Here is a 25,800-nt window from a genome sequence, read left to right on the forward strand (position 1 = left end):
ATCCAAGGATACAATCAGTGTCCCTGACAGCAGCCAAAGAGTACCCAAAATGTCCCTGGAAACTCAGAGATACATGAGGATGTGACATAGCTCTTCCCACACCAACTTCTGGCAGAGGCCAGAATGGAATTGAGTTCTCCAAGTATGTGATTCTTAAGTGATCCTTTCGGTAACCCCAAGAGATACAGATGACTGTCCCTTCACCCCTTTTTCTGCCTTGGGACTCACATTTTATACTCTGCATGAACAGCAAATGTGTTCAACAAAACAGACTTATACCCATGGAGGTTGAAACGATGTAGCCCCAAGATGGGGACACCCGAATAACAAGCAATTAGGACTACAGCCAAAGGTGTACAGCACAACAGGAAGTGAGAGACCACACACACACACACACACACACACACACACACACACACACACACCATCTCAGCAAGGAGGAGCATGAGTGGAGTTCACTGATGATCCACTTACTATGACAGGTTCAGAATAAAACTCTGTCCCCCAAGCCCATGCCTGGTCTCTAGGAACACACGGCTTGTGCCGTCGGACTATACCATGCTCCCTGCTCCTTCCCATCGGCCCCTGTGAGTGCGGTGAGAGTACGCACCTTCTCCATCTGCACTCAGGTTCTCATACGAGTCCCAGCGGATGAGCGGGTCTGCCGTATTGTAGTCCACAATCACCCCGTGGTCACTGTGCAGGTGCTCGGACCCTGTGGGGTCACAGGGGGAACATCAGTCCTGGCCAGGCCCAGTCCCTGCAGCCGCTTGACCCAAAGAGTAAGGGCAGCTAAGGGTCTAGACTTGAATACAACACTGAAAACAATACTCGCCATTTCTCCTCCCACAAAAAGGTGCTAATCACAGGGAGAACGAATAGTTTCTGACCAATTAAACAGCAATTAGACAGCTCAGGGAAACCACAAGATGGATGTTGGTCACTTAAGGACTGTGGTTCTGAGCCCAATTTCTGGATCACCTGACAGATGAGGCCAAATGTGCTGGATGCTGCACCTCAGAGCCCAGCCCTGAGGCTCGCAAAGCTTTCAGTCATTCAATCAACACCAACAGGACAGCGCCCAGACCCCAACTTTAAACCTCAAGACTGAAAAAAATAAAGAAATAAAATAGATTGCTATTCAACCTTTCCATACATGGGCAAAGGTGGGAGACAGCATAGCCCCTAGACTCGCAGGACTGTCCTCTGTCAGAGCCAACACCCAGCCTCACCCATGTCCTACCCAGCTACTCACCTTGGATCTTCTCAGGTGTGGCTGAGAACACCAACTCAATCTTCCCATAGTCAGGGAAACGATCGTCTGCATAAAATAAACAATCACAGGCTGGGAGTTTGGCCTAGTGGTAGAGTGCTTTCCTAGCATGCACAAAGACCCAGGTTCGATTCCTCGGTACCACATACCGAGGCTGAGGCTCAAGTGGTAGAGCTCTAGCCTTGAGAAAGCCCAAGGACAGTGCTCAGGCCCTGAGCTGAAGCCCAGGACTGCCATAAATTAATAAACAAACAAATAATGAATTAATAAACAAACAATCACATTACAGCATGTGGGGAGATGAGGACTCCTGAGTATGCATCCGATGTGTACTGACATTTCCATCAGTACAGCACTACACCCACATCTGAACTATCTGTGCTTCTATGCATTCTCTCTAGTTTTTTTTTCCACAGACTGACAGGTTTAAAAAAAAAATGTGCATGCCATTCCTGGGATTTGAACTCAGGAGCTGAGCTCTGTCCCCTAGATTTCTTTTGCCCCAAGTGAGTGCTCTCCTGCTTGAGCCACAGCTCTGTTTCTGTTTTGTTTTGTTTTCTTGCTAATTAATTGGAAATGAGTCTCATAGACTTTTCTTGTCCAGGCTGGCTTTGAACTATGATCCTCAGCTCTCAGATTCCTGAGTAGCTAGGAGTATAGTTGTGACCATCAATTCCTAGCAGGTTTTCTTTACATTGGTAAGAATTTTGCCACGAAGCATAAAATGGAGGGAGGAGAGGGTAAAAGGACAGAGAAGAGCACTCACACCCAGAAACCCCAGAGCCAGCTGTCCCATATACCTATACAAGCATTGTCCAGCTCCTCCTTCCCAAACAGGAGCCTGTAGCCCTGCACAGCCCCAGTGTGGAACTGCAGGCGGAAGATGACATCACGAGTAGCCGATCGGTACTTCTTATGGTAGCATTTCACCTGGTGAAAGAGAAAACAGATGCCCAGTGGGAGAGAGCCACCAACTTGCAGAGGTGTGGGTGGTGTGGGCCCTCCTGGGACAGATGCAGCCAAAGTACAGGGATGTGTGCTGGAATTCTGGGAATGTGGGTCTGAAGAAGTTAGGAGGCAGACAAGCACACAGCACGGCTGTGTGACAGGGAAGACACCACAGTTACATCCCTGAGATACTTGCACTATTTCAATGGAAGCAAAAGTTCCAAAATATCCGGATTGACCTGGATCAGACAGGCCCCACCTCCCTGTAGAGCTGTCCCCTGGGGACATCTGAGGATTGGAAGCCTGTAGTTTCTCTATTTCCAGATTTGAACAATTCATTGTGATGAAGTTTACCTTTCCTCTAAAATCTTGCTTTCCATTCTGATTTTTCAATTGAAAACATCAAGATTTTTCTGATTTTAGAAACGCTGCAGGGTGCCAGTGGCTCAGGCCACCAGGGCAGAAACCTCTACAAGATTCTTGTATCCAATTAACCACCATAAAAAGCAGGAAATGGAGACGTGACTCAAGTGGTAAAGAGTTAGCCTTGAAAAAAAGCTAAGAGACAACACCCAGGCCCGTCATTTGTGCCTCGGTACCAACATACACACTACCACCAAAAATAACAATGAATGGCCATCCATTGCTCTCGGTGATATATAGACATGCTGTGTCTATGAGAACTACGAGAAAGAAACGAGAGACATGTAAGAAATGTAGAAGGGGGAAAGGCTTGAGACAGAACTACAGAAGAGACATTTGGTGAGGACAGAGAGGAGGAGAGGGGGAAAGGAATGGCTTTTTTAAAGTCCTGTGTACAGCTATTGGGATATCTTTAAGGCCGTTGTTTTTAAAGGAGCCATCAAAAGTATTCCTTTGGGGCCAGGATCATAGCCTAGTGTAACTGTTCCCGTAGCATGCACGAAGCCCTGGGTTCAATTCCACATACTCAGAAACAAGTCAGAAGTGGCCCTGGGGCTCAAGTGGCAGAGTGCTAGCCTTGAGCAAAAAGTGTCCAAGGACACTGCCCTGAGTTCAAGCCCTGGCAAAAAAACAAAAAACAAAAAACAAAAAAATGTATCCCTCTGTGATTTGAACTCAGCCATACCATCCTGCTTTGGGGCTGGAGGCCACTAAAGGAGCAGGGTGTGGCACCACAGGGCACTGTGGGCAGAGAGAAGCCCCTCTGGACACCCCGGGCTGCCCTGCTTCTCACTCCAGCAGAGTGGGGACACATAACTCAGATCAAAGGGGTGGGTCACAGGCAGTGACACCCTCAAGTATCTCCTCAGTGAGCAAAACAGCGTGCTGAAGACCATGTTTCATGGTGGCAGATGGCTTGAAAAACTCACAGACTTTACAAATCTCAATGAGGGGTGGTATAGCACAAAGCATAATCCCAATCAGCTATGCTGCAATACTTCTCAGATGACAGCAACTTTGCCCAGTGTCCAGAGAAAACATCCCACAGAACCTACAGAAAAGGATGTCCCGAAAGCTGGGAAAGTCAAGGAGCCAGGCACCAAGGCTGGTGAGCAGGCCCAGAACTTGTGTACATTGTGCTATCAGCCAGGAAACAGGCTAATAAATAACAGACATACCGAGGGCCACACGCAATGTTCCTTATTGACAAACACAAGCTGGTGGCTAGCTGCACATGAGGCGCCACTGGACTCTGTAAACACACGGGGACAAACACAGGCCTGGCCCTCGGGGGTCTGGGCTCAGCAGACTGCTAGCGGCACACAGCACTGCGAGGACTGGGAATTCCTCTCCTGGCTTCCCAGTGTCCAATGGCATCCTGGCTCCACGTCTTTTCTTCTTCTCTGGTGTCTTGGCTGAGTCTTCAAGAGAACTCGATCAAAGACTGCCTTTGCAGTCTGCTATCCTTCCAGAATGTTCTGTGTGCATTCAAACCCTTCCTAAACTTGTCCTCTGCCCAGTGCTTTGGCCCAGGCATAGGAAGGAGGCTAAATCCACACTCCCACCTCAAGGATAGCAGCATACCAGGAAGTGGGGGAGATGAGGGCAGGTAAAGAGAACCCAGATCTGAAGCCAGTCTTGATCTCAAGTTTTTTCAGGCCCTGGGCACACTGTCCTTTAGCTTTTTTTCTCAAGGCTGGCACACCATCACTTCAGGCACACATTCACTTTTGGCTTTTGGGTGCTTAATTGGAGATAAGAGTCTCATTGACTTCCCTGCTGGGGATGGCTTTGAACTATGATCCTCAGACCTTAGCCTCCCAATTAGCTAGGATTTCAGGTATGAGCCACCAGTGCCCAGCTCATCAGTTCCTGTCAATACACAGGGAATCAAAAATGGAAAATCAAAAGAAAAAAAACAAGGAAATTTCAGCTTACTCACAGAGAGGAAAAGAGGCAGACCACAAGCTCAGCACCAAACTCAGCACTGTGTGGAGGACCCCTGGAGGAGGTGACCTGCAGATTACAGCTCATTTCTGCCAGAACTCTCCTCTTCAACCTGCTTTGAGTGACATGGGCTTGCTCACCCTGTGGCTGCCTCCCTGGCCTGCATAACTGTTTCCTGTCAGGGTGGGTCAACCCACCTCTTCCCCTCCCTCCATCTTGGAGCGCAGGACACTTGGTCAATGCAGTTTCTACTCCAGGTCCTCACAAACACTGAGGCTCACCTTGAGGCATCCTGACACTACTCTCCAGCGCCGAAGGGCAAGGTCTGGCCCTGCACCCCAGAGTAAAGATGGCACCACAGCTCCCAGAAGCCTCACACAAGGCATGCTCGGGGCTCTGTGATGTCCTTCTTTGGAGAGGACTATGGGTTGAAATCCAGTGTATTGGCAAACCCCATGCCAGGAAATACCTACTGGGCCATATTCTGGAAGGGTCTGCGGGTGAGATGCCTGGCGCACCTGCACACGCTTCCTGCCTCCCACCAAACCCCATCCTGACCAGCTAGGACCTCTGCTGCCATCATAGCAGCCCTGTCACACAGCAGGCTAGCCTGTAGCTGAAACTACCTGCCCTGTACCACTGGCTGCCAGAGCTCAGAGGTGTGCCCCTTACATTTAGCAGACAAAGCAATGCTGGGTCTGGTATGGAAACCAAGAATTTGTGACTCACACCTGGAATCCCAGCTACCCAGGAGGCTGAGATAGGAGGTTCATAGTTCTAGCCGCTTGGTGGCTCACACCTGTAATCCTAGCTACTCAAGAGGCTGAGATCTGAGGATTGCAGTTCAAAGCCAGCCTGGGCACTAAAGAACGTGAGACTCTTATCTCCAATTAACTCAAGGGGTATGGCAGGAGCCTTGAGCTAAAGCGTTCAGGGACAACTCCCAGGCCCAGAGAAAAGGTGGTAGCCTTGAGCTCAAGAGCTCACGGATAATGCCCAGGCCCAGAGTTCAAGTCCCAGGACCAACCAAAAAGAAAAACAAAAAAGGAAGTTCATAGTTCCAACCCATCCAGGACAGAAAAGTCACATTTGCAATTAATCACCCAATATCTGGAAGTGGAGCTGTGGTTCAGGGGATAGAGAACCAGTTTTGAGCAAACAAGCCAAGGAAAAATTTGAGGCCCTGAATTCAAGCCCCCGTATATACACACACATGCACTCACACTCACACATACACACACACAGTTTGTACTAAACTTATTCAGATATTGTGATGTGATTTTACCCTAAGCATACAGAATAATGCCTACACATGTAGCGTGTGTAAGAGAGGACGTAGAAAGGGATGTGGATAGGTGATGCGAACACCATCCTATTTTATATACAACCCAAGCATCCTTAGATCCATGCGGGATTTGGAACCAACTTTTGTATTTTGAGGAACAACTGTAGTACCTAAAAGGGTAAAAGCCTCTGGAGAGTAGGTCCTTGACGTTCAAAACTGTCTCTACTAAGAAGCCACAGGCAGTGGCTCACAATTGTAATCCCAGCTACTCAGGAAGCTGAGATCTGAGGATCATTCTTCAAAGCCAACCAGAGCAGGAAAATCCATAAACTCTTGTCTCCAATTAAGGCCAGAAGAGGAGCTATAGCTTGAAGTGGTACAGTGCTCGTCTTGACTGAAAAAGCTCAGGCCGAAGTCCTCCTCTTTTGCCTTTTCAAAATCACTGCTGATTAATAATGTCCACCAGATACCCCTAACACATCTTGCTCTGTCTATGGAAAGAGTGTGGAAGTCTTGGTCTAATCTTGCTCTCCTATAGTAGCACAGAATGAGCCTAAGCCCTTTGCTGTACGCTAAGTTCATGGTGACAATCTGCCAGGCCCTCCTTTGGCCCCATCAACACCGGAGTGGAAAGGGCAGGCATGTGAAAGTCTCAAGCGGAGAAGGAATTGGCCCACCAGGCTGATAAGGAGAGCTGATAGGTTAATAGGCTTAATTCTGAGGCCTAGGAATACACTTTTATTTCAAACCCTCCAAACGCAGGAGAAACAGCACCTAGCACCAAGGATATCAAGAGTAAGCAACAATTCCAGTCCTACTTGCCTTTAGTTCAGATATCAGGTTTCCCATTTGAGCGTTACCTACTCCGCCCCCCTCAAATCACCACCAGCAGCCAATGGCAATGGCAATACCTACTCAGAGGTACTCCCCCTAAACTTTCCAAATGAAGTAGCAGGGACCACAAAGAGCCCTTAACACAAATGACAGCCACATTCTTATCCATATCTTCTGGTGGGGCTGAGAAGGCCTCAAGGGACTCATAGTCCTTGGAGAATATGAACACTACTAGTTGAAGGTCAATGACAGCCAAACTTTAGACGAAGTGTCTACCTGGTACAGAATGACAGGAACTAAGATGACCCTTAGAGCTGAGCAGTAATGATTTTACATTGTCTCCATACAGCAATTCATGACTCCAAACCAATAAATGTTATCAAATTCTAGCTGCTAGGGGGTGGGGAAAATCTGAATTCCATGGAGTTCATGGTATGGAATTGAACAAAGTGGAGGGAAGCCCACCTAGGCTGAAGAAACTCAAAATAATCATAAAAGAAGGTCTGTGGTGAATGGCAACTCCTGTGTACAACTACTTAAAAATAACAAGAAGGAAAGGAAAAAGAAAAGAATGCAATGGTAGGTACAATGGCTATCTGTCCACACAACCTTCCTGGGGCAGAGGGAGGAACGTTTCCACTCTTCCTGGTCTCTAACAAGGTAGAAACAACAAACAATAATGCCCTTCCCCTTGAGGAGACTTCACTGAGTGAATAAGCCTAGTGACTATGACAAGGGCTCAGAATAGCAAGCATGAAGACAAAATACAAGTGGCTATGGTTTGCCCGGGCAGCGAGCAAGACAGAGCATGTAGGTAGAAAAGTGTTTACAAGCCCTGCCTGGACGGAAGAAGTCAGCTGGGAGGGGGCAAGCTAGATCAGGCCCCGGCTCTCAGCCAGCCCTGCCAGGCCTGAGCCCATTCGAATTCCACAGCAGGGTTGTGTAATCAGAGGGCAGCCCTTACAAGGTGCAGCCTCTCACCTGATAACAGCAGAGCCAGAGCCAGGTCCTTCCTATCTAGGGAAGGGTGGACTGGCCTTGTGAAAAGGGAGGTATGAAGACCAAAGGGAACAGAGAGCCAGTGGCTCACATCCATAATCCCATAGGGCTGAGATCTGGGAACCAGAATTCCAAGCCAGTCCAGGCAGGAAAGGCCAGAAGACTCTTACCTTCCTCTACCAGGAAAATCAGGAAGTGGAGCTGTGGCTAACGTAGTAGAGCTCCAGCCTTGCCAAAAAGGAAAAAAAGCTACAGGATAGCACCCAGGCCGTAAGTTCAAGCCCCATTACTGGCTCAAGCCCCATTACTGGCACACTTGCGCCTGCCCTCTCCCTCTCTCTCCCTCTCTCTCCCTCTCTCTCTCTCTCTTTCTCTCTCTCTCTCTCTCTCTCTCTCTCTCTCTCTCTCTCTCTCTCTCTCTCTTTCACACACACACACACACACACACACTCACACACACACAACACACATACACTGGGTTAGGTGTGGAAGGGAGAAAGATAGTAGGCCAGTGATGTGTAGGTCAAGGCAGATAAAGGGTTAATGTCAACTGCTGTTACCAGTAATAACATCATTGGCTGGTTTCTAGAGTCAGAAGAATAACAAATGGATTTGCGCTTTCCCCTTGTGTCTTCATGAACTTGACCTCACCTCTGCCCAACATACCTGAGGATACAGTCTCTAATAAGCAAAGATTGACAAATTTACCTGCCTATACGGGGGAGGTGATCAAATCAAGGAGGCCCTGCTAAACTGAAAAGGACAAGATGCTGTGTGGAAGCAGAAAAATGAAGGCTAGGAAGTCAGCCAGGGCATGACCTGGGCCTTACAGAGCAGGCCAGCTTAATAGAGCCAGATGGCCGGGAGTTTGGCCTAGTGGTAGAGTGCTTGCCTAGCATGCCGGAAGACCCAGATTCAATTCCTTGGTACCACATACATAGAAAAAACCAGAAATGGTGCTGTGGCTCAAGTGATAGAGTGCTAGCATTGAGAAAGCCCCAGGACTTGGTGGGGGAGGAGGAAAATGGCACAGAGGAGCATGGTAGCGGGTTACAAGCCAGAAACAGGGACAAGGACAATATATGAAAGCAATAAGGGCTGTGTGTGTGTGTGTGTGTGTGTGTGTGTGTGTGTGTGGTCTGTCTGTCCCCTTGTGTCCATTTTAGGGACATGGATGGAAAAGAAAGACTATGAGTCTATGCTTGCATTACCGCTCAGGACACATGATCCAATTCAAACATCTCTCCCCAGTAAGCCACAACGACAATGGGCATGTGAAGGTATTCTTTCTTCCCATGCTGACCTCTGAGGTCCTTCTCAGGTAGACCAATGACTTCAAGATGTTTGAATTTTGGCACAACATCAACTATAGAGCTGATTATCTGTTGACTGGGACAATCCTATTCTTTTCGGTTTCAGCTGCCAGCTCTGCTCTGAAGCCACACCCTGTCTGACCTGCTGAAAAGGACGTCTTTTGCCTATCATCAATTCAGCTCTCATCTCTGGAAATACACTGGTGCGTTAAGTTCTGTATGTGTGAGTTATATCCCTGCTCATCTGTTAAACAACCACAGCCTCGACTCTGGGAGCTGGGCCTAAGTGTGTCCCTACATAGCCGATCCCCACAGGCTTACCAGTACTTGTTGATGACAGTCCATATAGCTAAAGCAGCCAGGTAATCAACAGCACTGTATCCCACCATCAGCCTGGCTACACATTCTAGAATAGCTCAGTTAAGGAGCAGAGGTGTATGGCAGAATCCTGTCTTCCCAAACTTATAAGTAAAAGTGCTCAGGGCCTCTATTTTAGAGACAGGGTTTGTATAAAGCACGTTTAAGTTGACACAGGCCACTGGCACAGGTCCTAGGGAATTACGACTGCTGTCCTTATGAGATGAGGCCATGGTGAGGGAGGGAGGTGAGGGGGGTGAGGGCGGCACTGGGATGCACAAGTCCAACAGGGAGGTCTCTGGGGACACGATACCTACTCTGGTACTAGCTATGAGAAAATAAATCCTTATTGCTTAAGAAGCTCCGCTAGCTGAGAGCAGGTAACTCATGCCTATAACCTTAGCTATTCTGGAGACTGAGATCTGAAGATTATGGGTTGTAGCCAACCTAGGCAGACAAATCTGTGAGACTATTATCTACAATTAGCCAACAAAGAGCAAATAGTAAAGTGTTGTGGCACAAATGGAAATCTTGAGCAAAAAAGCCAAGAGGAAGCACAAGGCCCCTAGTTCAAGCCCCACTACCAACACACACACACACACACACACACACACACGCACGCACGCACCACCTACCAGTAATGCAGCAGTCATGTGCCTCATCATTAAGCAGCCCCAGAAAAATACAACGCATAAAAAGTGCTTTTAAGGTTTCAAGATCAAGTCTAAAGCTCTTGGGTACATCTAAGAAAGGTACCAGGAAACACGAGCCCGTGGGATGGAAAAATGCACGCTCCACTGTCACCCGCATTACCTAGCTTCCATCTGACAACAGTACAGACAGCAAATGCAGAATGGACAAAAAGGAACCACAAACACAGGAAGCAGAAATCAAACTATAATGTAACCCTAAAAATATTCCGTGTGAGGAATGAAACTGGGCACAGGAAGTTATCTTATCACAAGCTGTTATCTCCCAGGCAAAGGTCGACAATCTCCTGTCTGCCAGCATTTCTAATGGCAACAAGCCATCCATGGATGAAGTGCCTGTGGCATGAGTTCATCTCCAGAGACACCTGGCCACCCCCACGCCCAAACTGCAGACCTCTACCTCCCCAGTTCTACCAACAGATCTGGCTTCTCCTTCCCTGCCACTGAATAACTGCCACAGGACCCCTGAACATCTCCGGCACTCACGGAGGAGGCCTGTAACATCCCTGGCACGGGCTGGCCAGCATACGCATTCTTTCAAGAACCTGGCATGGTTAACTGGCTAGGAATGTAGCCCTAGCTAGTTAACTGTCTGCTCAGCCACAAGGTGGTCCTGGGGGCAGAAGGTGAGTGCATGACAATGACAAACAGGGCAGGGGCCTGCACTGAATCCAAGTTACAACCATTCCTCTCTTGTGCTTTTCAGGTCTCTCCTGCGCATCCATCGCTTCTCTTGAACTTGACCTTGACCTTGGGAACATATTAAATGAAGCCATGCCATCAATAAAGCCATGAGAGGCATAACCAATGGAGTGTCAAATCTGTAGTGGGGTTTCAGAGGTGAATGAAGTTCAAGTTCAAAGTTCAAGTGGGCAAGGAGTCTCAAAAGACAATGACAGAATGACAGGGTTCCGCCCAGAGCAGTGGGTGGAACTTAGCGGGCTGAGGATAAAATAGTCTGAACTAAGCATAGACAGGGATAGATAGGATCAGAGGACCGCTGTGCGGGCAATATTTGTTTAGAAGCTACCAGGAAGGGATCCAAGGGAACTTGGGGCTGGAGACCACCAGAGATGGGGGTTCAAGGTAAGGGTCACAGACAAAACAAAGGAGTAAGCCCCTGTTCGCAGATGAAAGGCAACTGGGCCAAACAGCAGACACAAGCCGCCCTTTCATGAGCCTAGGGAAGACAGAGAAAACAGAAAGGCCAGGTGCTGGTTAAAACATAAACGAAGAGGCCCAGAGAAGAGCCAGAAAAGAGTCCACCAGGACAGGCAAGGCAAGAACAGAGCAAGGGATGGACCGGCCATGCTGGAGACTGAAAGGCTGTGCCCTCAAGCCCATGTGCTAAAATCTTCACCCCCAGGGGGACACTGTTAGGAGGTAGTGGACTTCGGTACTGACTAGATCAGGAGGTTGGGCCCTCATCAACAGGATTAGCATCCCATAAACAAGGCCCTTCTTGACATGTGATGGCACAGGAAGAGGGCACCCTCTGAATCAGAAGAGATCCTTATTAGATGCAGAGTCTTGGACTTTCAGCCCCAGCTGTCTCATATTCACACCCCAGTTTACAGCGTTCTATAAAGCACTCTATGTAGGCCTAAGCTAGCTTCAATAATCACCAAAAAGGAATGAGTGGGAGTCTGTGTGTACTGGTACCCCGTCTCAACACACTGCTTAGTTAGAAACTAATTTGGGAGGGAAAGACTCAAATATCATTGATCCAGACTTCCTGTCACAGACCAGAATGGTCACTGAACTCATGGTGAATAGACTCTTTAACCCAGGGAAGCCTTGGCATTTAGGAAGAACTGGGGAAGCTTCAGGCCAGTGACATGCCAGGGCTGGGGCTGCTCTGCTCTGGGGAGGCCTCATCTGTGACCTGGACAAAACCCAGTTACAGCACACAGCAGCAACCCAGCTTTCCTCCCCGAGCATCTAGACGCCTCTAGCTGAGTCTAGAGGATGTGTTTATAGGGGTGTCCGTCAGTGAGTGTCTCCTTCACCCACTCCTGGCTCCTCCCCACTCACACTACCTCTAAAGAGTCCCTACACATTCCAGGGGCCACAACCAGGCTCTCAGGTCACTTCTTGAGACCCTGTACTTAAGGTGTGGGGACCACGACCACAGGGCAGGACAAGGATAGAAAGAAGCATGATGGGGACAGAAATGTAGAGGAACGCTGCCAGGGGCTCACCCCTGTGAGGAAGGGATGACTACCCAAGGTTGAGCCATAGTCTCTGGTGGTGACGACAGATGGCCATGCTTCAGGCCCAAGTGACATGGCCTTTAACTTCTGGGTGTCCTGTCCCAGATGTATGTGAGCGCACTCCACCCATCCTCACAAAGTAAATGTGCGCTCATGTCTATAATCCTAGAGACTCAGGAGGCTGAGAAATGAAGATCCCAGTTTGAAGCCAGCCCTAGCAAGAAAGTCGGTGAGACTGACCTCCAATTACCCAGTCTCCTCTAAGAACTAACACACCCAAGAAACAAGACTAGTATCTAAAGAAGTCACTGTTTGAACATAACCACGCTGTAACAACACCCCTTGCACTTGGCTCCTAAAGTTAACTACATATGCCAGTTTTCCACTTACACTCTGAGAAGCTGACAGTTATGGGACAATTACAAATTAGGTCAGGAATTAAGAAAGCTTACCAATGGAGCAACTGTGGTAGGATGTTATTTTCAAGTTTACATATATTGAATGTGTCTACAGATAATAGCAGAACAAAGTTTTTTTTCTCTCTCTCTTTTAATTCAAATATTTTTAACTCCCAAATCAACCAAAGGTCTTGAAATGAAAAGCTAAATACCTTTCTTATACCTGCAGGGTTTTCTTTTCTCTGTGAGTGAGTGAATTTGTATTATTTCTTTTTTTGGGGGGGCGAGGGGGGTTACTATTCTACTGTTCTAAGGTACCATCACTTTTTCCTTTGGGGTCTCTGTTTCCAGGACAGCAGGCAAGGCTGCAGCCACAAATACTCACCATGATGTCTCCCTTCAGCAGCTGGGCTGGCTCTATGACCATGCAGATCTTGCTGGAGTTTTCTGGGCCAACATTGCTGTGGGGATAACAAAGAGATTGATCGTTACGTCATTTCAAGACATCGAAAAAAAGAACCATACCTTTGAAAACTCAGAAACGAAGCCCCATGTTCCTCTTTTCTGAGAACCTCATTTCTGAGAGTCTACCTAGTGGAGATGAGAAGGATCAGAAATCTCCTGGGCCAGGATGGGTCCAGACAGCACAAGCAAGAGCTGACGACTGCATGGAAATCCCCAGGATACATGGATACAGCCCGGAGGGAGGGACTGGAGCTGTGGGCTTCCAGCAATCATGTGTACAGGTCTACTGTGAACCCAGCGATGGGTAGAGGAGCAGAACATGGCTTCTCTTTTATTACTCATTTTCCATTCATGCTCACAAATCACACAGAGCAAATACAAATCTGCAGGTATGTGTGGTTCCTTCATCTAAAAGGCTAAGGAGAAAGAAATAAAACCCAGAAGGCAATCATTTCCAATTTCCACTACCAACCAGCAATGGTCTCCCTCCTAGAGGATCCAGGGCCCAGCACCTTGATGAAGCCAACTCGACTAGTAGCGAGGGGATAGCTGTGCAAGGTAGCGGCCTGGCTACTCCAGGGCCAGTGCCTCTGGCATCCTCCAGCCCCTCCGCCATCACTCCTGGACCATCCACAAACTACGCTCAGGCACTTACTAGATCCCCGAAGTATACACAGGTTGCATGGCCTGGTAGAGCTTCAGGAAGGGCCGGCATGCTGAAAGAGAACACCACTGTGAAAATCAGATCACTGAGCTCCCTGGACCCACACAGGCCCAGCCCAGGACCCTCATCAAGAGGGCAACTCTAACAGCAGGGGAGAGAGCACGCACACCTATGTAGATGGAGCTAGGGGGACGGATCCTGACACTGTCTCTGTGCCATGGGCTTCCTCACAGCATCATTCTAAAGAGGAAAGAGGTTGGGCTGTAAGGTGATGCTCAGGCCTTCTCATGCTGGGTCCACACAGAGAAGCCTGAAGACCAAGTGCACAGATGACCCAGGGCGGCACAGGCTTTTCTGAGTCCCTGTCCTGGGTGTGTTTGGGGTCCCTTTACTGGTTGCTTGTTCCTTATCAACTTCTTAGTCGGGTCCCACAGAGCCAGAGCTCCATGCACACAGAGAAGGGCTGTGGTGTTTGTGGCTTGGAAGCCCAGACACAGACCTGGGCATTGCAGAAGGGAAGGGAAAACTTGTTTTAAGACAGGGACAGGATCAGCCCCCTGGGCTGAGCTGGAATTTGGCAGACACCCAGCATGAAGGTCACTCACCTCCCCCTGCATCGAAGCTTGGGGCACCATGCAGGACGACAAAATGCAGAAACAGTGGCGAGGCATTCATCTTCACGGAGCCTGACAGGAGCCCGCTGAGAAACTGCACGTACCTACATGGAGTGAGCGCTCAGCCTCCAGACACAACACCCACTGCTGAGACCATGTGGGGCTGGGAGGGGCCAATGGGTTCCCTGTCCACCACACACAAAACATGGCTCCCAACCCACACTCAGGCAGGGGCTATGCCCATACTCTGTAGGACAAAAGTTCTACCGGCAGGTGCCCAGAGTTGAGGCCTCTTCCTCTATTTTGATTACAGGAAAGTCCAGCACTTGGGACCCAGGCCCTGTGGCTTCTGTGCAGAGCAGGTGCAAACCCCTGTACCCTATGCTGCACCTCCAAGGCCCCAGGCCTCTCGCTGTATCTCTTATCTGTGCAGTGCCCTCTCCTCAAGGCCTGCCTCCAAGCCTGAGGCCACCATGGTTAATCATGGCAGGGAGCATGGGATTTTTCCACCCTGAATGTCAGGCATGGACCGCATGCATCCACAGATGAGATGCATCCTTCCAAGAAGTTTCTACCAGGATGACATGGTCACAGGGGCTTACAGAGGTGCTATGTAGCAATAGTTCTGGATGGGCCCCGGTCACACTGCAGCTTAAAGGCTGTGCTCCTTCTTCCCTGTGTTCCTCCTTCATTTCCTGTGTGCCAGGGAGCCAGAGCCAACCTCTCCACCTAGGTCCCTCAGGATGGGCCCACTTCCCCGGCACAACCCCCACCAAAGCCTGACCTACCCATCTAGGAAGCCTGGCACCTAGACGCTCCACCTGAGTCTTTAAAGGGGGAGCAGGGACTCAGATTCCAAAACACTGAATCCATTCACTGCCTGTACTTCTCTGAGACTGGCAAGAGCCCCGCCAGGAAGCAGGACAATCACCAGCACAAAGTCTTCACTTGTCCCAATCCCAGAGGGAGACTAGAACCATTGCACCTCAGGACGGGCATATCTATGAAGGTGCAATAATGTTCAGAAACGGCAGAAAGCCAATTAAGAAGTAAGAAATGGCTGGTAAATACATTCAAGATGCCTAATGTCTGTAATCTCAGCCTCTTAGGAAATGGAGATCAAAGTATCCTAGACTAGGGCACATTCTAGGCAAAAGCACGAGACACTATCTGAAGAGCAAGTTTGAAAAACAAAAAGAATGTGGTATGGCTTAAGTGGCGTAGTTTTTGCCTAACAAGTGGGAAGTCCTGAGTTCAATCCCCAATACTGTTGGAGAAACAAAGAAAAAGAGACAAGACGGAGAGGCACCAACTTACAATCAATGCTCTAGAAAATAAAATCTTTGAAAAAGTGCACTTGATTAACTGCAGTATGAAAAAAAAAAAACATAACAGGAGGAAACTGGGCACTATTGGCTTACATCTGAAATCCTGGCTACTCAAGAGGATGAGATAAGAAAGGATCACAGTTCAAAGCCAGCCCAGGCATGAAAATGAAAATACATGAGACTTTTTTTTTTTTTTTTTTTGGCCAGTCCTGGGCTTGAGCTCAGGGCCTGAGCACTGTCCTTAGACTTTTTCAAGGCTAGCACTCTACCACTTGAGCCTCAGCACCACTTCTGGCTTTTTTCTATGTATGTGGTACCGAGGAATCGAACCCGGGTCTTCAAGCATGCTAGGCAAGCACTTTAACCACTAGGCCAAACTCCCGGCCTACATGAGACTCTTATCTCTAATTAACCACCAGAAAACCAGAAGTGGTACTGTGGCTCAAGTGGTAGCCTTGAAGAGCTCAGGGATAGTGTCCAGAGTTCAAGCCCCATGACAGACAAAAAAAACCTCCCCAAAACCACAAGAGGTTTTGGCCTTCCTGAAAGCAAACTGCTCTTCTCTTTTGGAAGAGAATAAAATTCACACAGGAGCCTGTGGCAGCCTGGCCTCCACGCAGCTCCCTTGGGCCTTCCCCGGGGTGAGCTTTTGAGTCTGGCCACAAGATTTCCTTACTCCTATTGTACACACACACAACATCTACATCTCACACTGGGGAACTGGTGATCATCTGGCTCACTGGCCATGAGCAAAGGGAATCGAATTGGAAGATCCTGTGTGGAACACCTGAGTCACTCCCCACGGGACATTCTTCTCTACTAGAAAATGCAGGGTCAGTTCTGGCCATGAGGACCCCATGGGATCTGGACTTGACACGGGCAGGTCTGCAGGGAGCAGCAAGTGAGACTGCCCTTCACACTAGGTCTAGTGTGCATCCAGACCCAGGGATCAGCTTAGACTTGGAGGGGCTGACATTTCCATACCAACACTAAACAGTCAGTGGCTTGGCAGGCTGAGTCGCCTGGAGTTGGGCCAGGAAACCCTCACACCCTGTGGCTCACATCTATAATCCTCAGTAAACAGATCCGAGAATCATAGTTGAAAGCTAGACCAGACTAAGAAAGTCCATGAGACTCATCTCCAAATAACCAGCAAAAAGGCAGAAGTGGAGATGTGGCTCAAGTGATGGAGAGCTAGCCTCAAGCACAAAAGCTAAGGGTCAGTGCCTAGGTCCTAGTTAAGCCCCAGTACAAAAAAAAAAAAAAAAGTGGAGAGAAACAGTTCTTTCCTATAAGTCAATAAAAACAAAGAAGAAAATAATGGCCTGCTGTATTTTTCTGGTGTGTTCTAGGCATTTCCTATGGGTTACATGTTATTTTCTTAGAATTGGCTTACTGGGGGAAAAGAAAAAAAACAAAAACGAAAACAGTTCTTATGTTAGAACAAAAGTTAAGTTTAATAACCTAACAAAATGCTGGAGCTTACATAGGGGTTTACACCTTCTCTATGGGGCCTGCTACTCAGGTGTTGAAGCCAGGCTCCAACCCAGTGTCCTACAGTGAAGCCCACGACCCTCCCACATCCTCTGATCTGAACAGAGATGAACCCAGACAAATGGAAGTAGCCACAACAAAGCTATCTCTAGTGACTTGACATCTTGCTGCATGTCTGCTGACAAAGCTCTTGGTTGAACCAGGCAAAAGAGATGTACAAACTCCTCACACAAAGGGGTCAGGAGGACAAATGGAAAATTGTCCAAAATGGAAAACCATGTTACAACTCTGAGCAATTCTTATGTCAATTTTCTAATGTTTGCCTTTCCTGCAGGAAGGCAGGCTATGTGCTTGGCTCCACGTATGCAGAGGAAAGACACAGAGGAGAAAGTACTTCCTTACATTACCTCAGCTCAGAAAAGCAAGCAGCAAAAGACAAAGTCCTACTCCCCCATGGCAGAGCCCCCAACAATCCCAGGGACCATTTCAAGCAGCAAGGAATGAAGGCATGGAGTGACTCCATTTCCTTGCAAAAGAAAAACTTTCAGCTTCAGGGAGCAGCAGCTATAGTATAAGAAGCCTATGGTGACCTGAACTCCTGTTTGTGTCAATAAAGTTTTAGTAGAACACACCTGTATTCACTCGATTGCAAACTGCTTGTGGTGACAGAGAACATAAAACTGTAAGGCTTAAAACATCCACCCTCTATCCTCTGAGCAAGTTCATTGATCTCTGCTGTAGCAGGTAAAACAAGTTCTAGAACCATGGAAACCAAAATTCACTCACTGTCAGAGGCAGAGGACTGACTGGAATGAGAAGAGAGCCACGGGTCCTGGGTTGACCTGCAAAGCCGGGGCAGCTGTGCTGCATGGCTTATCCCTCACCTCATATTCTATTTTCTTGGTCAGTCACGGGGCTTGAACTCAGAGCCTAGGCACTGTCCATGAGCTCTTTTGCTCAAAGCTAGCATGCTACCACTGTGAGCCAGAATGCCACTTCCAGTTGTCTGGTGGTTAATTGGAGATAAGAGTCTCATGAACTTTCCTGACTGACCCAGCTGCCTTTGAACCACAATCCTCAGAAGCAGGTAGGAAGACAGGCATCCACCACCAGTTGCTAGCTTCCCCTCAGATTCTTTAACATCACCCAAGGGCAATGTTGTGTGGAGATGGAGAGACAAAGCACTCAGCCCTCTGTCTTCATTCATTTATTCATTCACTTTATCCAAAAGACAAATACATACCGTTTCTGGGAAGGCTGCATTAAAGCTGAAACTTTGTCATCATAGAACTTCTTCATTGCAAATCTATCCAGGGCTTGGTCAGCACTGGAAATAGAGAGGAGTGGGAGAGAGAAAGAGAGAAAATGTTTAAGTCTGTCACATTCCTTGCCTGTCTGGAGGCTGGGTGGATAGAGGACAGCACAACCCATGACTATTTATCGCAACCAGCTGCACCTGTGTACCTGCCCCCTAACAATGCCCCGGTCCCTCAGGACCAAGAGAACTCAGGGAGCAAGTTCAGAACATGCCCATCCATGCCCAACTCATGACTGACATGGTGAGCCACAGCCAGAAACAGACAAGACAAGGTTCGGGATAGATGGCCTCAGATGGCCCTATGGAAGGTAACTTGCCCTTCAACTCCACCTGCACTCCCATGCACAGTGGCCACAGAACCTTCCAGAAACCTGATTACAGGGCCTTACTAGTTTTTGGATCTGGTTTCAGAATAAGTGGTGGAATGTGATTGCAGGAAGACTTAATAACTCAGACTTGTGTGAGCCAAAAGCTTTTCTGAAAAGAAGAAAAATTGATAGAATAGGAGCTTTCTTCTTAGTTTGTGTGTGCCTCTCCTGAAATAGGATATATTTTGGCAATTGTGAGCATAACACAAAAACTCCCAAAACAGGCAGGTGTAGACAGAATGACAAAAGGGAACTCTTCAGAATAAACATGATTGCTTTCCACAGAAGGCTTACACAGCGGCTGGCTTGCTACTTGGATGTGTCTGAACGAGGGGCTACTTAGGTGACTGTGTTTTACACATTTAGTGCACATTCTGAATCTTTTAAAATAGGGTATGTATTTATATGTCCACCCATTGACTCTGCTCTCTGTTTCAAGATTTACTGTTCTTTTAATGCAGTTACATCCGTACGCACAGAGTTTATCCTTAATGGCACCACTGGTATTAATATTAGTTCTTTCTGTATGCTGTTGATAGCTTATGATTAAGGCTTAAAGAAGAAGCAAGACCTCATCTCAACCAATTATGCCGGAGGCCTAAACAGAAGGACCATGAACCAGGCCAGCCCAGGTAAACACATGAGACCCTAGCTGAAAAATAATCAAAAAGGGTTGGGAGAGTAGTTCAAGTGATAGAAAACACACACACACACACACACACACACACACACACACACACACACACACACAGTAAATGTAAGAGTAAGTTCAACATGATAAGCCCTGGATAAGAGAATAGGAAGCAACCTAAATTCTAAAGAAAAACTATAGCAACCTAGATTACCAAATTGTCAAATACTTAAAAGAATGACACAATATCCACAGAACAGAAAACTGGCCAGTAGGAGACAGAGTGCGAAAGCATTGGTCAAGTGAATGGAAAAGCTCTTAAAACTGCTCCTGCCCTTCAAAACAGCAGCATTAATGCCTGCTGGTATCCCAGCTGTCCTGCAGGGAGCTGTCAGAGAACTCAGGGAGGCCAGCTCAACCCTCTTGAGGGGCTAATGCTCAAAGAGACTCATACACACTTGCCAACACGTGTCACTAAGGGAAACGGGTTTCCAGACACAGTTCCAGGGACACAATTTAAATGAGTAAAGCTCTTCTCTGCGTTTCCCTACATGCAGCTCTGCATTCTAGCAGAACTGCATTCTGGGAGTGGGCAGGAATGCTCCGGTGGTCTCTGTGCAGAATCAGCCAGGCTACATGTGGTTATGCCTTTGGCATAACTGAGGGGAACACTGTCTCCAGGAATCTCGGGGTGTCTGGCACACACACAATGCTTGCTCTCACCCAGCAGGCAGGGGGGAGCGGGCTCTGATTTTCACTGGGGTTCGGAGTTGGGTTTCCTCCCTGGCAGGCACTAGCTCCCCAATTTGTTTCCAGAGAAAACATTCCAAAAGTCAATTTTCCATCCTTAGTGCTAGAGAGGAGCAGCTCTGTGAGGTAGGATGAATAGCCTTCCATTTGCTGGGGTGCCGTGGCTCAGACACACAAAGCCGCCATTGAGAAGCCAGGAGGCTGCAAAGGCATGCCTGGGAAGACTGGTATTTTGTTTTCATCTTTTTGTGGTACTGGGGATGGAGGCCAGAGCACTGAGTTTACTATGCTAAGCAACCATGATATCACTGAAGAACCTAACGAAGTTGTTTTCCAAGTGACATTTCTGTTTGAGTGGAGCAGACCTTGCTGCTCAAGTAGGAAGATTGAACCATGGCTGAGGTCTTCACACTGTCCCCAGAACCCAGCAGAGGGGAGCCAGATGCTCCTCAGAAGTCCTCCCAAATACCTCCTTCCCGCCTGAGAATTAAGCCAAACCTGGCCTCCCTCTCTGCCCAGTCAGGAGCATAGGATCATATGAAGTCACCAATATCTGAGCCTCAGTTTCTCTACCTGTTACCACAGGGATAGTAATAACCACCGTACAGGCTCATTGAGAGAACAGGCAATGCTAATATGCAACAATGGATGTCTGTCACCTATCATTGTGATGTGCCATTCAGGGACACCTCTTCTGTATATGCATGTTGGTCCTGGGGCTGGAAGACAAGGCCTGGGCACTGACCCCGAGCTTTTTTACCCAAAGCTTCACTCCTGGCTTTCACTATGAGTCTCAGGGACTTTTCTTGCCCTGGGGCTGGCTTCAAACTGTGATCCACAGATCTCAGGCTCCTGAGTGGTTAGGATTATAGGCGTGAGAGAACTCTATTCTTGTTATCATGGTATCTAATTTACTTCTTGTCTTAGAGAATACCCGATGTTACTTGGTTTTGTTGTTGTTTTTTTTTTTTTCCCCTCTCTGGAAATTTCTTATCATCAACACACATAGTAGGGCAAATCAAAAGATGCCTTTATCTCCAGTATAAACCTGGAATCTAGGTCTGAGGCATGGCAAATAGCTGAAAAAGAGGCCAATACCCAGAAGGAAGACCACCCCCATCCCATCCAGCCTCGGTTTCCACCACCCCAAGAGAGCCAGGCCCCGGGTCCATCCTACCTGGCTGAGACATTGGTGAAGTGCATGTAGGAAGAGATGACCACTCCAATGCGTCCTTTCGCACCCTGCAGGAGATAAAAGTTGCACTCATGTTGTCTAAAGGCAGACAGGCAATTCAATGGGTCAATGCCCAACCAGGAACAGAATGCCAGAGGAGCCTGTGTCCACCCTCCAGCTCCCCCCCTCCCCCATAACTAGAGTGTGAGCTCCAGTACAAGCATGGCTTCCTTGATAGGGAAACCTGCAGGCCAGGGGCCCCTAGCAAGAGCAGGTGCTGTTAATTGGGGCGTCTGTGAAGCCTGGAAGGCACAAAGAGCCAGACATTTCACCACCTCCCAATTAGGCTACTGCAGAGTGCCAGAACCAGCAGTAATTAGCATGACTTAATTACCCAAGGGAAAAAGGAATGCCTGCCCTAGGGTGACAGTGATAAGAGGTGCACAGCCAGCCCTCCACAGTACCAAGCTCCAGGGGGCTGCCCTCTCCCATCCTCTCCCATCCTCTCCCACCCTCTCCCACCTCCTCATTACAGTACAGGAATCCTGTCTTCATGGAAATGAAAATCTCTTGAACTATAACCAAAACAGCCCCTCACAGAAAAAAAACATCACTGCCAGAAAAAGAAGGAGAAACTACACAGTAGGCTACAGTCACAATCATAGAATAGGCCATGCCTTCTAGAACATTTTGTGGTGACACACTACAGAAAAAGTACAGCTTGCAAGCAGACTTCTTTCCCTACAACTGGTAAGCTAACAGTCTAATTCTGAGATATGTAAATCAGGTTCTGAGATAAGTAAACATTGTACAAAATCTTTTTCTTTTGTTTGTTTGTTGATTGTAGGACTTAAACTCTGGGCCTGGATATTGTCCCTGTGCTCTTCAGCTCAAGGCCATTGCCCTACCCCTTGAGCCATAGCAGCACTTCCAATTTTCTGCTGGTTAATTGGAGATAAGAGTCTCACGAACTTTTTAGTGCCCAAGCTGGGCTTTGTACTGTGATCCTCAGATCTCAGCCTCCTGAGTAAAGTAGGATTACAGGGGTGAGTTACCATGCCTGGCTTACATAAAATCTTTATGCCAATGCCATCCTTCAAACCTCCCCCCCCTCTCTCTCACACACACATACACACTCACACTCACAGTGTGCACCATATACATTCCTCTATCCCACAAAACAGCAGCAGTTATGAAAAATTTTGGCAAAACCAAATACCCTGAAAAGCCTAAAATACTTAGTACTTGGCTTTTAAGAAAAATTTGCCAGCCCCTGATCTAGAATCACATAAAACCAAAATGGCAGCTCTCTATTCTTTCCTTCCTCCCCCTAGCAATGGTGGGGTTGAATCTGGGGCTACGTGCATGTGAGCAGCTAAACAGTGAGCAGCGCCCTTACCCTCTAATTCTATTCTCAAAAAGGAACAACAGAGCCAGGCGCCAGAGACTCACGCCTATAATCCTAGCTACTCAGGAGGCTGAGTTCTGAGGATCACAGTTCAAAGCCAGCCTGGGCATGAAAGTCCAGCAGGCTCCAATTAACCACCAGAAAACTGGAAGTGGTGCTGTGGCTCAAGTGGTAGAGCCCTAGAGTTCAGGTCCCACAGCCAACCCCCCCCCAAAAAAAAGGAACAACTGATCAAATTCAAATTCAAATAAAAATTTGGATAAGCCAACATCCACAAAGGGGCACCTTTCCCCCTGCACTTGGCAAATCCACCACACAGGAACCGTGGTATATAAAGCTACCCACATGTCTCTTGCATGAGACAATTTAAGAAAAGTTCACCTAAAATGAAACAACCTCTCAGTCAAAAGCCAGGAACTATGGGGTGGCACACCCCACTGATACCTTCAACCCTGCACTTAATGCAGCAGTAGTAAAGCGAATATAAAACAAATATTAGAGGCTGAAAACGTGGCTAAAGTAGTAGAGTGCCAGCCAAGCAAACAGAAGGCCCTGAGTTCAAATCCCATCCACATATACACTATGATAGAGGAGACCAAGCCAGACATGTAGTCTCAGCACTTAAGAGGCTGGGCAGGCGGGGTTCAAGTTCCAGGCCAGACTGAGGAACCTGGTAAGACCCTACCTCAAATAAAGACAGTAAGAATAATGGAGACATCAGTATATCATTTTCCACAACAGAACGGACCAGACAGGAAATCAATAAAGAAACATCGCACTTAAATTGTAATTTGGATTCAACCTATCTACCAAACATACAGAGAACATTCCATCCAACCACAGCAAAACACACATTCTTCACAAGTGCGCCCAGAACATTCTTCAGGGTGGATCTTATGTTAGATCACAGAGCAAGTCTCAACAGATGTAAGACGACTGAAATCATATCAAGCATCTCGCTGACTGCCGTGGCATCAGTAACAGGAGAAGTTTTGGAAAATTCACAAGTATGCGAAAGCTTCTGAATATGGGAGAGACAAATAATAAATGTTGAAAGAGAAAACAATGTTAACTATCTAGAGACAAACAAAAATGAAAACAACATTCTAAAATTTCTGAGTCACATCAAAAGCACTCCTGACGGGGAAGTTGTAGCAATGAGTGCCTAGAAAAGAAAACTCGCAAATAAACAACCTCACTTTTACCTCAAGGAACTACGAAAAGAACAAGTGAAGTTTATAGGAGAATGGAAAGTTACTGGAAGGAAAGAACTTACAAAGATCAGAGCAAAACAAACTGGAGACTCTGAAAACAACAGAAAAGATCAATGAGGCGGGGAGCCCATGGTTAATACCTAGGATGCTAGCTGCTCAAGAGGCTGAGGACCATGGTTCAAAGCCGCCTGGGCAGCAAAGTCCATTTACCACCTAAAGCCAGAAGTGGTAAAAGTGCCAGCTTTGAGTGACAAAGCTAAAGAAAGCCTGAGTTCAAGCCCCAGTACCAGCATAAAGAAGAGAAGAAGAAGGAGGAGGAGGAGGAGGAGGAGGAGGAGGAGGAGGAGGAGGAGGAGGAGGAGGAGGAGGAGGAGGAGGAGGAGGAGGGGAAAAGAGGGGGGAGAGGGGAGGAGACAGGAAAATTTTAAAAATCTATTAAACTAGAGTTATTTTATAAAATAGAAACAAAGCAAACAAAATTTAAGATGAGAGTCAATGTCGTACATCACCGTTATAATAACAACTCAAACATTAAAATTTAAAAAATGATAAGAAAAAGAAAAGTGAAAATATATACGTAGAGTGGGATGCCAGTGGCTCACACCTGTAATCCTAGTGACTCAGGAGACTGAGATCTGAAGACTGTGGATCACGGTTCAAAGCCAACCTAGGCATTCAAGTCTGTGAAATACTTATCTCCAATTAACCACCAGAAAACTGGAAATGGCACTGTCGCTCAAGTGGTAAAGCACTAGCTTGAGCTGAAGAGTTTAGGGACAGTACCCAGGCCCAAAATTCAAGCACCATGACCAACTGAACAAACGAACAGAATTGGGGCCTGGCTACAATGTGTGAGATAAGGCCCTGGCCCCAATCACCATTACCAGAGAAACAAAAAAGTAGAAAAATGGAGGAGGAGACATCAAACTCAATAACACGGGAATAATGAAGAATCAGCTGAAAATGAGAGGCTCCTATCTGTGATTCTACCTACCTGGGATGCTGAGACAAATTCAAGAGACATCTCCAATTGACTAACAAAAAGCCAGAAATGTGGGCTGGGAGTTTGGCCTAGTGGTAAAGTGCTTGCCTAGCACGCACAAAGACACGGGTTCAATTCCTCAGTACCACGTACACAGAAAAAGTTGGGTTCAATCCCTCAGTACCATGTACAAAGAAAAAGTCGGAAGCGGTGCTGTGGCTCAAGTGGTAAAGCTCTAGCCTTGAGAAAGCCAAAGGACAGTGCTCAGGCCCTCAGTTCAAGTCCCAGGCCCACCACAAAAAAAAAAAAAGTCTCCAGTCTAAGTGAAAATCTGAGTGAGTGTACAAGGTCTTGAGTTCAAGCACTAGTACTGGTAAGTGTATTCTCTCTCTCCCTCCCTCCCTCCCCCTTATCTCAGGGGTTATAGGAAAACAGAGGTCAGGTGGAATTGCTCATGCTGTAATCTTTTAATGCAGGCAACATGTTTTTGAACTTGAATCTATTGGTCTGATGTAAATGAAAATCACAGGATCACTAGGAATATTATTTGCTATGGCTAATAAAGGTTGTCACAGAACTCCCAAGCTAGGGATGAGATGAGGAGAACATTCCCAGAAGAAATGGGAGCCTACTTCTGCTCAACATCCAATCAGGTGCCTACTGAGTGAAGGTGAGCTTAAGTATACCCAA

General features: G+C 47.5%; 1 protein-coding gene across 5 annotated transcripts in view; it reads right to left on the bottom strand.

Moving 5' to 3' along the window:
* The window catches only part of Tns3 (tensin 3), a 208,695-nt gene that overhangs the window by 71,597 nt on the left and 111,298 nt on the right, over window positions 1–25,800 (bottom strand). For all 5 annotated transcript variants that reach the window (XM_090332534.1, XM_090332532.1, XM_090332533.1 and 2 more), the window contains 8 exons: window positions 21,510–21,574; window positions 18,509–18,592; window positions 14,435–14,547; window positions 13,821–13,881; window positions 13,086–13,161; window positions 2,074–2,203; window positions 1,256–1,321; window positions 611–715 (listed from right to left, as the gene is read on the bottom strand). In XM_090332534.1, the coding sequence (XP_090188660.1) occupies window positions 611–715; window positions 1,256–1,321; window positions 2,074–2,203; window positions 13,086–13,161; window positions 13,821–13,881; window positions 14,435–14,547; window positions 18,509–18,592; window positions 21,510–21,574 (700 nt within the window). The remainder of the gene's footprint in view (window positions 1–610; window positions 716–1,255; window positions 1,322–2,073; window positions 2,204–13,085; window positions 13,162–13,820; window positions 13,882–14,434; window positions 14,548–18,508; window positions 18,593–21,509; window positions 21,575–25,800) is intronic.

The sequence above is a fragment of the Megascapheus bottae genome, chromosome 5 (genome assembly GCF_031878675.1).
Source record: "Megascapheus bottae isolate mThoBot1 chromosome 5, mThoBot2.hap1, whole genome shotgun sequence".
Lineage (NCBI taxonomy): Eukaryota > Metazoa > Chordata > Mammalia > Rodentia > Geomyidae > Megascapheus > Megascapheus bottae.